This window comes from Lissotriton helveticus, chromosome 1_1 (genome assembly GCF_964261635.1).
Source record: "Lissotriton helveticus chromosome 1_1, aLisHel1.1, whole genome shotgun sequence".
Taxonomy (NCBI): domain Eukaryota; kingdom Metazoa; phylum Chordata; class Amphibia; order Caudata; family Salamandridae; genus Lissotriton; species Lissotriton helveticus.
In genome coordinates this window covers 210,533,980-210,549,922 of record NC_136057.1, presented here as the reverse complement: position 1 = coordinate 210,549,922, position 15,943 = coordinate 210,533,980, and the positions used below count along the sequence as shown (strand labels likewise).

At 46.1% G+C, this 15,943-nt stretch overlaps 1 protein-coding gene across 2 annotated transcripts in view; it reads left to right on the top strand.

Moving 5' to 3' along the window:
- Positions 1 to 15,943, top strand: part of AKR1A1 (aldo-keto reductase family 1 member A1) — a 776,593-nt gene that overhangs the window by 666,435 nt on the left and 94,215 nt on the right. For both annotated transcript variants that reach the window (XM_078664963.1, XM_078664890.1), the window contains exon 5: positions 13,333 to 13,528. In XM_078664963.1, coding sequence (XP_078521089.1) covers positions 13,333 to 13,528 — 196 coding nt within the window. The remainder of the gene's footprint in view (positions 1 to 13,332; positions 13,529 to 15,943) is intronic.

The window sequence follows — 15,943 nt, the reverse complement described above, 5'->3', positions numbered from 1 at the left end:
TCTGTAACTCCTTGCGACATGATGCGTCATACATTAAATATGACGCATCAGGAATGTCGCAAGGAGTGCGCACGGGAAGTGACGCATCGCTGCTTTCACACTGCGATGCGTCATTTCTCATAAATGAGGCCCTTGGTCTTGTGCTATGGATGACATTATCAAAGAGGCAGTGCACGGCACGAGGAAAGTAGGCAGTGCTGACGCTGCAGTGTAGCACTGGTGCCTGCAGGAAAGCCACTGCCAGCATCATTCACAGGTAGTGAACAAAGGTCGTCTTTTTGGCCGTGGCCAGCATGGATATCACGGCCAGGGCACCTGACTTGCAATGGTAAGCATGTGTGTGGTGAAAGGTGCCTCGCTGTTTCATTAATACAGAGGAAAGGACCAGCGTGGAAGCCCTTCCCGTGGAGCGGCCTTTCAGTTACCGTATATACAAGCGATTTCATCTTATCCCCTGTTATTAATAATTTAATTGAACTAGATATTTAGTACTTTCTGAAGAGTTGTACACTTGCCCTGCTGTCCTAAAGAGAAGAAATACTAGGAGCGAAATTCCAGAGATTTAGAAAACACATTTTCCAAGTGCTAGAATTAACAGTTTCTTGCATCAGTGGAGTGCTGCAACTCAGCCTATAACCAGTTTATAAGATGTCTGGTATTTGTAGCCACCCCTTGAAACCAACTATCTGTAGAAATCTAAATTGTAGATTCTCGTAATTAAAATACATTTTTATGGCAGTGGTTATCAGTTGTCCAGCGGGATTTTAGTGCACACGCAGTTGGGGTCATACAGATACATTGCCCTGCTCAGACTGAAGAGCATGCATTGCACCTGCTATTAATAACAAACATATTCTAAGTAAATAGGTCTGATCTGTTTTTTGAATGCATGTTTTGTAAAAGGTGAAGTGGTTTGGGATTTCTTTTTGTAAGTCTGCATTTGTATGGAATTTTGAGTACGTAACAGGTATATTGCTTCATATATATATACATAGTTGGCATTTTACACTGTTATTAATACAGTTTTCACTTTATCAACATAAAACAAGCTAGAATCCTAATGGCTATTTGAAGAAAGTTGGAGCTGGTAGTTTACTCGTTTTATGGAATAGTAGCAGAGGGGAGAGGGACAAAGGACCCAAGGTAAGCCTCTCCTGCTGCAGCATTGAGAGAGTGCTACTGGCCCTGAGAGGGGGATAGACTGAACACAAGGCAGCAGTTCCAAGGTGATGATGATGGGGCTTGCGGTAAGAAGGAGCAACAGGTGGGGCATACTTCCACACTGGGGTGTAGAATGAGGGCTGCTAACATACTGCGTGAGCCGTACTGGGGAAGCAAGAGCAGGTCCAGCAAGGCGACTGCTCTATGTGCGCACAGTGTGTGCCCTGTGCACATACTGAGAGAAGGCCAAAGGTAAATACCTTGTCTGAGATGCTGTAGGAACACCACTGGCACACAGTGTTCAGCAAAGGCTGGAGGGAAAGGCCTCACACCTGCATCTGTGAATGTGCACCATGCTGCCACTGTCGGGGCTGTAGGCAAGAGGTAGGCCCTATGATTATAATACCTTCATCGGCTTCATCCCAATTATTTACAGGGAGAAAAATGGAAGTACTTCAGAGGCCAGGTGTCAGGTGCCAGGTCCGCCACCTACAAAAAAACGAAAACATAACTGGGAGCCGCGGCCCACGGCCAATAGGTCAAGGGAGCCAGGGGTCGAAAAAGTTTGGGAACCACTGCCTCACAGGGACCTCTAGTGACAACTTGTGGTACTGCATCCTTCAACATCCACTGCTGGCTTTTTGCATGCAGGGCCCTTAATACAATACAACATTGTTGCAGTTTTTTTTTGCCTTCTGACATTTTTCATCTGGCAGGTTTTGCAACTTTGAGTTTAGTGTTTTTTATTCTCATGAGGTATGCTGCAAGGTAACTGCCCCTTTTTAATGGCTGCTGACGTTTCATTGTGTTTTGAGTCATTATTAATTTCTTTACATTATCTTAAGTGTATGTATCTAGCCACTTTACAACAAAGGCGCATAGATACTTTTTCTTAGTTTTTATCCTCCTAGTAATAGACTGTGGTCTTGCACCGTAGTACATTGTTACTTGCTTCCTGGGGCCCTCTAGAAACAGGCTGTGATGCTACACCCTTGTGTGCAGCACTGGTTCCTTACCCCACGGATACCGCTAATCTTACAGGTGTTGCCTAAGTGGGGTAGAACACTCTTCCTTGAGTCGCACTGTCACCTTTATCTGGTAAAAGTCGTGACAAACCTTGGCCTCCATCCCTCTCACCCACTCATTTGAATAACACAACACACCATGGGGCTCATTTATGAGCCCTTGTGTCACTTTTACGCCGCTGGTGCGTCACTTTTTGTGACGCACCAGTGGAGTAAAAAATGTGCCTTGGTGCACCATATTTACAAAGTGATGCATCTAGGTAGATGCGTCACTTTGTAAACCCCTGCGCCACATTATACCTGCCCAAGGTATAATGTACGCAAGAAAGCGTCATAGAAGTGACGCAGTGAAATCTATAAGATTTCACTGCACCATTTCTTGGACTCTAATGCGTCAAAATCTTACGCCTGCCTCATGGCAGGTGTAAGACTGACGCAGGCACTAACAACATGGGACTTGCCCATGTGAAAGTACACATTGCTGGAGTTGCGTCACTTTTGTGACACACTCCAGCAATGCGTCACTTTTGCACCTACAGATACGTCAGAAATACCGACGTATCTGTAACTCCTTGCGACATGATGCATCTACTGTAAATATGACGCATCGTTAGTGTCGCAGGGAGAGCGCAGTCAAAAGTGACGCATCACTTTTTTCACGCAGCGATGCATCACTTTTCATAAATGAGGCCCCATGAATCCAAGTTTCAAACGGAACAACAGCCACTCCCCAGCTTTCTTTAAATATTTGAAGCTATTAAGCCGGCTTACGCCCAACAAATCTGACCATTCACTCATAGTGCATTTAATCAGCTGCAGGCATTCTCTCAATGGCTTCTGTTCCTTTTAAAGGGAGGCAACTTATTACATTGGCTGCCTTAGACACAGCATTCAAAGGCTTTATTCTACAAGCGATCCCAACATTCACAACCCATTCCAAAACATCCTGGCCTTTTGCTTGCACAGGAAAGACATTCCTCCTGCCTCTCACACCTCCTTCCCTCTTGTTCCTCGAGCTAATTCCAACTTCTTCATCTTGAACTCTCTGGCCTTCTCTTCCTCATCCTTAGCTTACTGGGGAGCCAACTGCAAGTTCAAGGTCTAAGCTAGGCTGAATACGCTGAAAAGTAATAAATCCTATAGTCGGTACCAGTAGTACCATAGAAATTAGTGGAGGCCTTGGGGAAATGTTGGTTGTGTTTGTAGAAAACCTGTGCTAATGAGCCAAGAGCGTCCAGGTCTACAGCACCTCATCCCTGGGTGCAGGGTCCCCACCCTGGAGCCCATCACAGTTTCTTTGCTGCCTCCAGTTTCTATCTCTAACTAGTGTCTACTGTAACTTAGCAGGACCTCTCAGTCCTTTTTGCATGGAGCCCTCCACACTCTATTCCGACAGACATCCCTCCTCTGATCTAGGGACAGGGGGCAGATTTACAAGCCCCTTGCAACACTTTTACGTCGCCATTGCGTCACTTTTGTGACGCAGCGGTGGCGTAAACCATGCGCCACGTTGCAACTTATTTACAACGTGATGCATCTAGGCAGAAGCGTCACGTTGTAAAACCGTGCGCCACATTAAACCTGCGTTAGGTTTCATGTGGGCGTTCTGTCGCAGGGTGGGCGTTCCCTCGCATGAAAGCCCTGTAAAATTGACACAGTGAAATCTACAAGATTTCACTGAGTCAGTTTTATGACGCTGGTGCATCACATCCTTACGCCTGCTTGAAGCAGGCATAAGAGTGACGCACCACGTTAAGTATGGGCACCCCCTGTGCATTGCAGGACTTGCGTCACGCTTGTGACGCGACTTCAGCAATGCGCCGCCCGTACGCCATATGATGCGTCACGCATCTGCCCCTACTTGCACCATGGTGCGCCACATTGTAAATGCAACGCATCTGTTGTGGCGCAAGTGGGGGATTGCATGACGCATGGTGCATCCCTGCTTATTTGCAGAGATGCGCCAGAAGTTATCTGCGCCTCTCCCTGCCATTTTGCTGTTTAGGTTTTTGAAGTGTAATGGCTGTACTTATTACGCTGTTGATGAAAGTTGGAACTGGCTTCGTAGCATCTCACACCGCCTGCTGCCTTTTGGTCGGTGGTGGGGTATAGGGCAGGCAGGGGTGAGGCTGAGGTTGTTTGCCTCTGATGTCCTAAGTTCCATCCTACAGTGGCTCTTCAAACTGGACCAAGTATAACCCTTTTTACGATTCACTCTCAGTGGTAGCGATGGTGAGCAGTCACAGCCTTCTCAGGGAGGTAGTGCAGACCTCACCAATCACCCAGCAGCACAGTAACTGATTGCGAAACCCAGTGCTTGTCTTTTTAGAAAAATAATGTAATACACTTAAAAATGAAATACTACCCACTACAAAATGTGAGTATTGTTTCACTGTCTCAGGGCCTTTCTGCCCCAGTTTAAGGGTTCCCTCCCCCCTCCACTTCCCCAAATGTAAAGTAACTTTTAATGTAGTAGGTCTCAGGCACAGGTGCAGTGATAGTCTCCGCTAGCTTTCAGACTTGTGTGCCCTGTCTCACTGTTTTAGTCCCAAAGTTCTCTTACAAGTGAGTGCTTGTTAGTTCTCTGCTGGCTGCAGTCAGGCCTGTGGCATGTCCTGTACGTCCGTCCTCCTGAGGAAAGGAGGTGCAGTGACTGGGAGTGTGGCATTCATCCAGTTCAGATCCGTAGCGTAGCCGCCTCGAGGGCTCCCACACAGGTCCTCTTCTGGGAACCGGTGTGAGGTGGGGGAGGGTCAGAAGTTGGGGTGCCATGAACGTTACTCTTCAGGGCGACGCTCCTCTCCAACACCACGCTGTACGATGCACAGCGGCTTGAGACCACCTAGGCTAAATGTTCACTTTACAAAAGAGTGGTTCACGTTGGGCACACTTCAGGATAGTGACGCGGCACCAGACATACTTCAGGGTCTCAGTGGCGTCATCTGTGGCAGCCACACTTCAGGGTCACACGTTTCTGAAACACTTGAGAAGAACAGTGCCAGCTTTGAGACGATTCTCTCATCCAGGAGCATGCTGGTCGCTCAGCTTCGAGCCTCTCAGACTGGACCGACCCATACTCTAGAGTCAGTTGCTTTTACAGAGTTTTATATAGCGCGAACTTGACCTTGTATTGGGTTTCCGAGCGCTTTACACAGCACCAGTTGCGTTACATGAGGACACATTCATTTTTGTTGGGCACGGGGAGATTGTGGGGCAGATTTATGTTAACTGGCGCATCCCCAGGGATGCGCCAGTTAATGTGCGCCACAGCTCCGCCACCCATGGTGCGCCGCATTTATAATGCGGCGCACCATGGGGCAAAAACGGCACAGATGCGTGACGCATCTGTGCCGTAAAGGTGGCGCATTGCTGGAGTTGCGTCGCAAGCGCGACACAGCTCCAGCAAGGCTCGGGGGTGCCCCATCTTCACAATGCTGCGTCAAGACCTACGCCTGCTTCAAGCAGGCGCAGGGTTTTGACGCAGCATTGGCCTGAAAGTGACTGAGTGAAATCTTATAGATTTCACTCAGCCACTTTCAGGAGGCGTTCCTGCGCAGGAACGCCCCCCCTGCGCAGGAACGCCTCCTTATGGTGCAGGGCTTTACAACGTGACGCATCTCCTAGATGCGTCATGTTGTAAATAGGGCGCATTGTTTGCGCCGCCGTTGCGTCAAATTAAGTGACGCGATTGCGGCGCAATGAGGCGCAAGGGCCTCATAAATCTGCCCCTAAGTGATTTGCCCAGAATCACATGATGTTCACCGTAATTGCCTAGACTTGAACCCGGTTCCCCAGATTCGAGGTCGACCGCCCTAGCCGTTAAGCCAACTCCTTTGGTAGTCAGCACCTCCTTTCCCTTCTCTTCAGGCTACTCCGATCCAGGCACTCCAGGACTGGGACTGAGCTCTTCCTTCCAAACTAGAATCCAGGTAACGTCCTCTCACCTCTGGGAAGCTGACTTTCAGGCAGATACCAGCTCTTGTTGCACAGCAGTTCTCTGCAGAGAGCATCTTCTTTTTGGATTTAGAGAACTTTGAACTGGGACATCAAATGAATCGATCATTCTCACTTTGATACAGAAACAGGTGAAAAGGGATGCGTATTTTCTGTTTGTACCTTCAGAACCAGCTTGGGTCATTTCTGTTTTGAATTGTTCTTTCCAGGCTGGTTTCCAACCAGCCTTTGTGGAGAGTGATTCTCTTACTAATGTCAATGTACAGGCTCAGACATCTGCACACACATTAGGTTAATATGAGGCTAGGACCAAAAACCCATAACCGATGCTCATAGTCTTGCACTCAGGGCAGGGTAACAGACCAGCGGCGGCTCCTCCACAATGGCGGAGAAGTTTTGCCTCACTGTAGAATGAAAAATAAAATGATAATAAAACATTTTTTGTAAAGTTGTATTTTTAACTGGCAGCCAATGCTGCAGTATGTAGGGCGGGATAGGCAATCCTCTCTTGCCACTAGTGCAGGGACTGGGAGGAGTGGGGGAGAGCACTTGTAAGTGTGCATGACTGTTTGGACGGCTGTCTTACGCCAGCCAAACAGACATGCACATTTAGAATTTCTGTGCCCAGCTGTGTTGTACATCTGGGTGCAGAAATGACACAGGCTCCCAGTCCCTTAGTGAGTGCCTAAACAGGCTGCTCAGGTGTAGCTTTCACAGCAGAGAGCAGCGTCTGGATTGGTTGGGGAGTCTGGGAGTCTGTGTTGGCCCAGGGACATCTGGAAAAGAGGAGCATGGAGGCAGCCAACTGCGGGAGAAGCTGCTAAGTGCATTTAAAAAAAAACTATTTGCACCACCGTTGCCCCACCACTTTATTTTCGCTGCAGTCGCTGCTGGAACAGACTGTGCACTATGCAGGACACACATGTGTCCTAACACACACAAAAACAGATTCATATAATTTACAGAGTATTAGCATTGTTTCCATATATTAAAAAAAAATGTACATACATGTATTGTATGTCTATATATGTGTTGATATTTAAGCAGTCTGCACCGAGCTTGAGAGCTGAACTCAGTCCATGACTCCCAAAGAGATACATTAATAGGTGAAAGATCAAGGGTAGACTGTTGGAGTAGAAATAGCTCTCCTTGAAGAAGTAAGTCTTCAGTTTTCAGGTGGTAAAAGTAGGCGGTGTATTTCCATTCAAGAAGTAATGCAGTATAGATTGTGGGTTCTCCACAATGACAGTAGCATTGGTAGAACATCAGTTTGCATATTGAGGAAATGGTGTAACATTAGCCCCCGCAGCCCCCTCGGAGCTGGGGGAGGGGCGTCGGGACCTCCAGTGGGCCCCCTCCAACACTGTGCATGGGCAGGGGGCCCCTTTCCTGAGAGCTGCTGTCTGGGTCCACGGGAGACCTCAACATACCTGCCACCTAAGACAGAATTTTCACTGTGTAAGGGGGAGGCGGTCAGGCCTTGGAGGGGTGAGCCCTTGTGCCGCTCTGAGCACCCAAGAGGCACTTTTGCCGCCGCCCGCCGCAATCACCCTCCTCCAAAACCAGACAAAAAGCTCCAGAGGCTGGTGCCGATGTCCTGGGGCCTTTTCACGCCCCTTAATGGATGTCAGCAGTTCAAAGCTTCCGGAAATGATCTGGAAATCCACAGTTCACAGTGATTTCCAGCTTGTTTTCTCTGCCACCGTGCAATATCGACTCCTCAACGGGAGACCGTGCGAAGGGAGCCGATATCATGTGTCACACTGTGGCACCATGTGAGTTGGCAGGTATACCTCCATATACTTTGCAGGGGGGCCCTTCAAGTTTCCTTAAATCACTGCCATTTTGTGCTTGTGCATGAGACATTTGTGCAGCAAAGAGACATGTGCTCATAAGAAAATAATATGAGGGCATTTTTTGAAAACCGCTAGTCAGAACAAAGTGAATTATGATAGTTGGTGGTAAGTGTGCGTTGGGCCAGATGATTGAGTGCAAAATAACTGCCTGTGAAGATAAGGTGTATTTCAAGAGCCTTTGCAATAGAGACTTAGGGGCATATCGTCAAGACCTGGAGATAAAATTATCGCCGCTTTAGCGTCCGCTCTAACGAGATGCAAAATGGGCGTTCCTGCCCTGACATAACTGGAGAAATGTTGCGAAGCGACATTTCTCCAATAATCAATGGGCACGCTAACCTGCAGAGCGAAAAGCAAAGTAGCGATAACCTCTGTTATCGCTACTTTCCTTATGCCTGCTTCAAAACTGACTTGGCCATGATATCCTATGTAAGGTGGATATCATGGCTAAGTATGCCTTGCCCTATCAGCAAGCTTTCGCCAAACATTGTGTGATTATCGCTGTATTTCCAGCGATAATCGCTCAATTGGCAGCTTGCGCTCTGAATTTTATCGCTTTGGAGATAAGCGTTGCTGATAGCATGCTATCTTCCCGATAAAATTCTGAGTTGGCCGGCAATAATTATCCTTGCGCTAAGAGCACTTAGCGATAATTATCGCATGGCCTTGATGATATGCCCCTTTGTTAGGCAACTAAGAAGAACAAAATGATGAGGGGCAGAATTATTTACCACTGATAATCTGAGCCTCCTTCTAGCCCATTGAATTTTTTTGGTCACTGTGAGACTTCAGAGTGAGACCAACCATTTAATAATTTATTGTGGTCCTTCTCTGGTGGGGACAACCAACAGGCAATGTTTCCTCTACACGGGGACACAAAGAACTCAAGAAATGTTTTCAGATTTAACATATACATTTGTAAACATAACATAATGTGTATTTGTAAAGCGCACGTTCACCCAAGGGTATCTTGGTGCTGAATATCAGATGTTTATTGTTATCCAACTCAATGGTACTCATTTTATCGATCTTAGAAGGAAGAAAGGCAAAGTGGACCCACCAGAATTTGAACATGTGACCATGCGGTCGAACACAGGCCCCTACAGTGGATTCATTAGTTTGTTATGCCACCAGACCCAGAGATTTGGCGTTTTGTTTATCTCAGTGTTAGGAAAACAGGGACTCTTGCCAATTACAGGCGGTGGAATTTGTAAACTGTGGTGAAGGTCAGAGAAGGTTGTGGATCATCATACAGTACTTGTAAAGCGCAGCGTATCACCCGTGAGGGTATCCAGGTGCGGGGCTGCGGGCTGCAGTAGAAGAGCCAGGTTTTGAGCTTCCGCCTGAAGTCTGTCAGGGAGGATGATGTTTGGAGGTGTAGGGGGAGGGCCTTCCAGGACTTGGCATCGAGGTGGGAGAAGGAGCGTCCTCCGGTGGGGCAGCGACAGAAGCAGGGTGTCTGTGCGAGGGCGAGGTGAGCGGAGAAGAGCTGTTCAATGTTGACCCACGTCATGGACTGGAAACTTTTCATTTTTAATTTCAATATAAAACATATTTCAGGCAGATGTAACATTAGAGCTGATTGTCTTTCCAGATTGCCTACAGAATGTCACGATAAACAAGTAGTTGAAGAAACAGAATGTGTAGTATCTACTGTAGATGTAATTCAACAGAGCAATATGACCATTTCTAATTAAGAATGGGTAGAAGCTATGGGTAAGGATGTAACTTTGTCTAAGGTTAAGAATTATATGTCTACTTCATGGCCCCCCATACGTAATTTGTCTTCAGACCTTAGAACATTTGTACAAGTAGCAAATGAGTTGAGCATAGCTAAGGGATGTATTAGAAGAGGAGATTTACTTATTCCCCCCACCAGTGTCAGAAACAGAATTATAGACATTGCTCATAAGTCTCATTTGGGAGCCACCATGACCAAAAGGCGCATCAAAGAACATTACTGGTGGCCAGGCATGGACATGGATGTGAACTTATTCGTAGAGAGATGTGAGGCCTGCACTAAATCTGATAAGCGTTGGAAATTGAGATCTCATGAGATGCAGCTGGTGTCCATCCCTAGTTCTGCGTGGTGCAAGATTGCCATCGACATGGCAGGACCATTCCATCTGTTGGGACAGAATGAGAAATTCATAATCGCAGCCAGTGATTACTACTCAAAGTGGATATACCACAAATTTGTAAACACCATAGACTCTGACACTGTCATTGAATTCCTTCTCACGTGTTTTGACATTGAAGGCAGTCCACGTATTATTGTTTCGGACAATGGTAAACAACTTACGTCGACCAAAATAAATGAATTTTTCAAAACTCATGGAATCACCCAGGAGAAAACGCCTTTGTATTCTCCCAAATCTAATGGGCAAATTGAACGCGTCAACAGGTTCCTCAAGGAAGGTATCCAACTTGCCCTGTCATCTAAGTTACCTGTGAAAGAATTTATAAGAGAGAGGGTGTTTTCGTACAACACAACTCAAAACTCAGTCACAGGTTTCTCTCCGTTTTTTTCTGTTGAGGGGAAGGAGATGTGACCAGGACATTACTCCTAAGTTTCTGTCATCAGATATGGATTTGCCCCCATCCATTGTTATTGACGATGATATACTGCATGTTAAAATAAAAATAACAGATTGTCAATAGAAAAGTAAATTATACCATGACCAAGTGCATAGGGCCATATGCAAAGAGTTCTTCAAAGGAGATTGGGCGTTGGCCACCAAGCCCGGTCATCAGGTCAAAGGAGAATCCAAGTATTTTGCCCCCGAAGAAGTAGTGGAGGTTTCAGAAAGTGCTGTGCGACTTAAATATGCAGGATGGCGTAATAAAAGTGATGTTATCAGAGTTAGCAAACAGCAGGCAGACGTTTGGAAAAGTAATCAAGTGGGTGGAGGAGGCTTTGACGAGGGGTACTCATGGTTAAACACATTAAAGGGCAATGAGGAGTGCATACCCATTACCAATGCAGTCAGATCTAGAGTTGTAAATGAAAGTCATTTTGATGGTGAAAGTAGAAAGGAACACAGTTATTGTGATAATAGTGATGTTGTTGAAGTACCAGTATATGACACAGAAAACATTGACCAAAGTAATACTTTTGACACTGCGTACAGTGATGTTCAATGTTCAGAGATTGCAAGATCTTCCAATGAAGATTGTATACATGGAGGGTGGCAAGGAACATGTACCAAGTCGGGCAGGATTGCAAAATTACCTAGTATGTACAAAGACTATGATGTGAGTTAGTTCTTCTTTTAAAAAAAGGGAGATGTTGTAGGTCTAGTTGTTATTAGTTCCCTTGTTGGTCATTGGCTGCGGGGCTCGCGCAGCTGACAGTTCACACTCTGTATAAATGTGACGTCAGCATCATAGCGGGCGACTGACAGCTTCGCTTTCTTCCATGTCGGTCACCTGTTCCTCCCCGCAAGTTCCTTTATTGTAATAAATACTATTGTTTTCAATTTCAGTAATTAGTTCGTATTTATTATACACATTGTCACTACAACACTGCTTGCTAGAAGTCCCAATCAGAGTAGTTGACGTCCCGCAGCATCTGGTATGGTCAGGAGAGGCTGAAAGAGGTACAGAGGAAACAACAAAGGAGCAGAGTACTGCACTAGATAGCAGAACACTGGACCATAATAGGTTCATGAATTTGGGTTTACCACTAAGGTGGAAGGGATGTGTTACGGATGAAGCTTCTTCAGGGGGGGGTGAGAGAGTATGAAAGGTTCAAGCCTCTTGTCTCACTCCTTGTATTTCTGGTGGTATAATAACAACAATCATCAAAGTAATGCCGTGCTCTCCAGGCATGTTCTCCACTAAAAACACATGAATCAATAGTGTATTCTCTGTAATCTGCACTATGATTTTATATATTTCCTGCTTCTTCTTGTTTTTCATTTCTCGGTAAGCAACCACAATTAATTCATGGGACTGTAATAAATTCATTTTTCAATTGTATTCATGATCTGTTGATCATAATTAATTTGCCATGAAAATTTGTGAAATTACTGCATTTTTGATATACCGCAACGCGTTTCGGACCATCCTGGCCCTTCATCTCGGGGACTCTCTATCTACTCTACAGACCAATCAGACCAAAATCAACACCATTTTCGCTTTAGTTCCATTGATCAAATCACAAAACAATCCAATCTTGTATCCCACATTATTGAAAAGTGCACTTATCTTCACCTAAATATCTTATCTATGTTTAGTATATACAATGCTATAGAAATTTACAAGTTTATAAATACATTCAATTATAGCATTTCTGGTTGCTGCTTGCTCACTTATTATGCTGAACAACAGAACATAACAGCATATGACTTTAAGGACTAGGGTGTTCCGAAATGTGATATAGGCCCATGAGAAGGAGTTTTCTTTCTTATGAGACTTATTACAGTATGTGTGGATGTGTTCTGTCAACTGTGGGGCATATTTACAAACAAATGTCGGAGGCTGGTGCTATGCCAAATTTGTCAATGCCACGCTCTAAAATGTTTAACGCGCAGGGATGCGCCGTATTTTCAAGAATATGGCACTCCACTGTGTTTCCCCTAGTGCTGGGACTAAAAAAGCTGCTTAGCGCCAACGCAGGCACCCTTCCGCCATGTTGCAAGGAAGCCTGTACAGGGGCGATTGTTTATGTGCAGGAAGGAACTGCTTCCTTCACATAAACAATAATTCATGGCAATTTGCTCTTTCTATGTGTGCTGCAGAATGCAGCACACATAGAAAGAGGAAAAACAAGTGGAAATTAATCATTTCTCCTCGTATCGCAATTCTAAGACCAGGTATTCCCTGGCGTTAGTTTTTGGCCCTGCCTCAGATTTGTAAATCTGAGGCAGCCTTAAAAAGCAACGAGTGTTACGGCGGAACGCCCACAGCAACACCCATTTGCCCGCCCCTTTGCCGCAGCGGACTGCTGCGGTAAGGGGCATATTTACAAGGTGGCGTTAAGCCACACAGAGTGGCTTAGCACCACCGTGTAAAGATGGGGAATGGCACTATGCCACTGGAGCGCCAAAAAAAAGTGACACGCCGGTGACAAAAGGGGTTGTAAATATGCCCATGTGTCTAGAGTGAAGATTCGGGGTGGTGCTTGGGTGTTAGCTGTTACTGGAAGCTGATGACACTGAGACGTTTATTTGCTCCCCAATAAAGTGTGCGTTTGTCTTTGCATTATCATTCTCTTGTAAGTGTCTCATGGAGAGTTTGAAGATATCCTGTCAGTGTGGGATTCCCTCGCTGTGTCCATGGCTTGTACTTACCTGGACCACGCTCACTCCACCTCTCTTTTGTTCATGCCACAGGCGAGGAGACGTGGAGTTCCCCCGGGATGCTGATGGCAAGCTGCTGTACGACTTCACTGACTACAAGGAGACCTGGAAGGCGATGGAGAGGCTGGTGGAGAAGGGCCTGGTGAAAGCGATTGGTGCATCCAACTTCAACAGCCGGCAGATCGACGACATCATCAGCATTGCGACCGTGAAGCCAGCTGTGCTGCAGGTCAGAGGATAGAACTATAGAAAGAGCACGAGCCTGGTGTATCTGACTCTGTGTGTGTGTGTGTGTGTGTCTTTGTCTGTTTGTGAGTGAGAGAGAGAGAGAGATAGAGAGAGAGAGAGACTGTGTGTGTCTGTCTGTCTGTATGTGTGTGTGTCTGAGCGAGAGAGAGAGAGGGACTGTGTGTGTGAGACTGTGTGAGCGCGTGCGTGACTGTGTGTGAGAGAGACAGTGTGTGAGAGAAAGACTGTGTGTGTATCTGTCTGTGTGAGAGAGCGAGAGGGACTGTGTGTGTGTGTGTGTGACTATGTGTGTGTGAGAAAGAGAGACTGTGGGGCTTATTTACTAAAAACTGTGCATCTGTTCAGATGCGTTGGTTTCCCTGCACATGTTTGCGAAACCTTTGCGCCACAATGGATGCGCCATATTTACAATATACGAATTGACAGATGCGTAAGAAATTTTTACGCATCTGTCGGCGCAAAATTCAAGCATTGCTGGAGTCGTGTCGCAAGCACGACACAACTCCAGCAATGTATGGGGAGGCCTATTCCTAATACACTGCGTCACTCTTTACGCCTGCTCCAAGCAGGTGCAGGGTTTTGACGGAGTGGCATACTAGAAGTGGCACAGTGAACTCTTGTAGATTTCACTGCGTCACTTCTACAAGGCTTTCCCGCATGGGAAAGCCCACACTGCATACATTATACCTGATGTAGGTATAATGTGGCACAGGGCTTTACGAGTTGACACATCTTCCTTGATGTAAATGGGTCGTGACGCATCGCATTGTTTAAGCAGCCACTGCGTCACCAAAGTTTTGCAAGGGGCTTGTAAATCTGTCCCTGTGTATGTGTGTGCATGTGTGACTGTGCGTATGTGAGACTCTGTGTGTGTGTGTGTGAGAGAGAGAGAGACTATGTGTGTGAGACTGTGCCTGTGTGTGTATGTGTATGACTGTATGTGTGTCTGCATGAGAGAGAGACTGTGTGTGTGAGACTGTGTGACTGTGTCTGTGTGTGACTGTGTGTGTTAGAGAGATAGAATGTGTGTGTGTGTCTGTGTGCAGGTGTGTGACTGTGTGTGTGTGCATGTGTGACTGTGTGTGTCTGTGTGAGACTTTATGCGTGTGTGTGATAGACTGTGTGTGTGTGCATGTGTGACTGTGTGCGTGTGTGACTTTGTGTGTCTGTGTGAGAATGTATGCATGTGTGTGTGAGAGAGACTATGTGTGTGTGTGTGGCTATGTGCCAGATTGTGTCTAAAGCTCTCTATATATTCTCGTATGTGTGCCTATGTACCGAGGCTGTGGGAATGTGTTTGACGGCACAGCCTCTGTGAAAGATTTGTTTGTGTTACTTTCTCGGACCTTTTAACCTCTTGTGCCTTTGTGTGTCACGTTATATGGCAGTGTTTAACTCTGGTATTGGTGTGTATTATGTGCTTGTATTTAACATGTGAGACTTTCTGCCATTTTGTGGTTGTGGAACCTGGAGGGTGTAACTCTAATTCTGTGTGTTAAACTATGTACCTGGTACTTCTGTGTCTTGACACGTTTGTAAAACTGTATTTGATGGTATCTGTGTAACTGTAACCAAATGCAAGTGTGTGGATCAGTTTGTGTGTTTATTTCCCTGAGTGCAGACATCAGGCAGTGGGCTGGCTGTGTCTGACTTCTCTGCATCTGGTCATTTTGTCTGACTGTGCTTGTTTGACTGTCTACAGTAGCCTGTCCCTGACTGCATTCCTGTGTCTCTGTTCATATAATGTGTCATTATGTGCGCTATTGTATATGTAATTGTGCATCTGATTGTGTAACTGTATGCGTCTTTTTATGCGTTATTGCTGTTTTATGTTTTTACGTGCCTCGTTCTGTGTGCCTCTTTGTGCGTGTGCTTTCAGGTGTTTTCCTTCAAGTTGTTACTTTCTGTTACTGATTTGTGTTTCTTAGTGTCTGTATGCTTCTGTGTGCAACTGGTTTGTAAAAGAGACAGAAACTCGGGAAACTGACCTGGAGCACTTAGACCGGACAGAGACATGTTGCTGAAGTCTCCTCCAGTTCAATCGTACATATGCTGGATGTCTTTAGCTGACGGAATCGTGTAGTTTAATCAGTGTTTGTCCGGAAGCTTGCCACACTACACAACACTTCTGGGGTATATATACAAGCCCCTGGAGCCACGGGTGCACCACTTTTTTGACACAGTTTGGTGCTCCATATTTACAAGGCAATATAAAGCCGTGGCTTTTTGTGCCCTTGTAAATACGGCCCCTTTTCACGCAGCACTTTGAGTGAAAGGAGCGTGCCATTGGTGGTGTTGTGGGTGTTCCCACGCAACACCCATGGATTCGGCCGCCAGTTTAGAAGCAGATATTCTTAACGATCTGTTTGTCAGCTGACCAAGATGCAAAGATGTC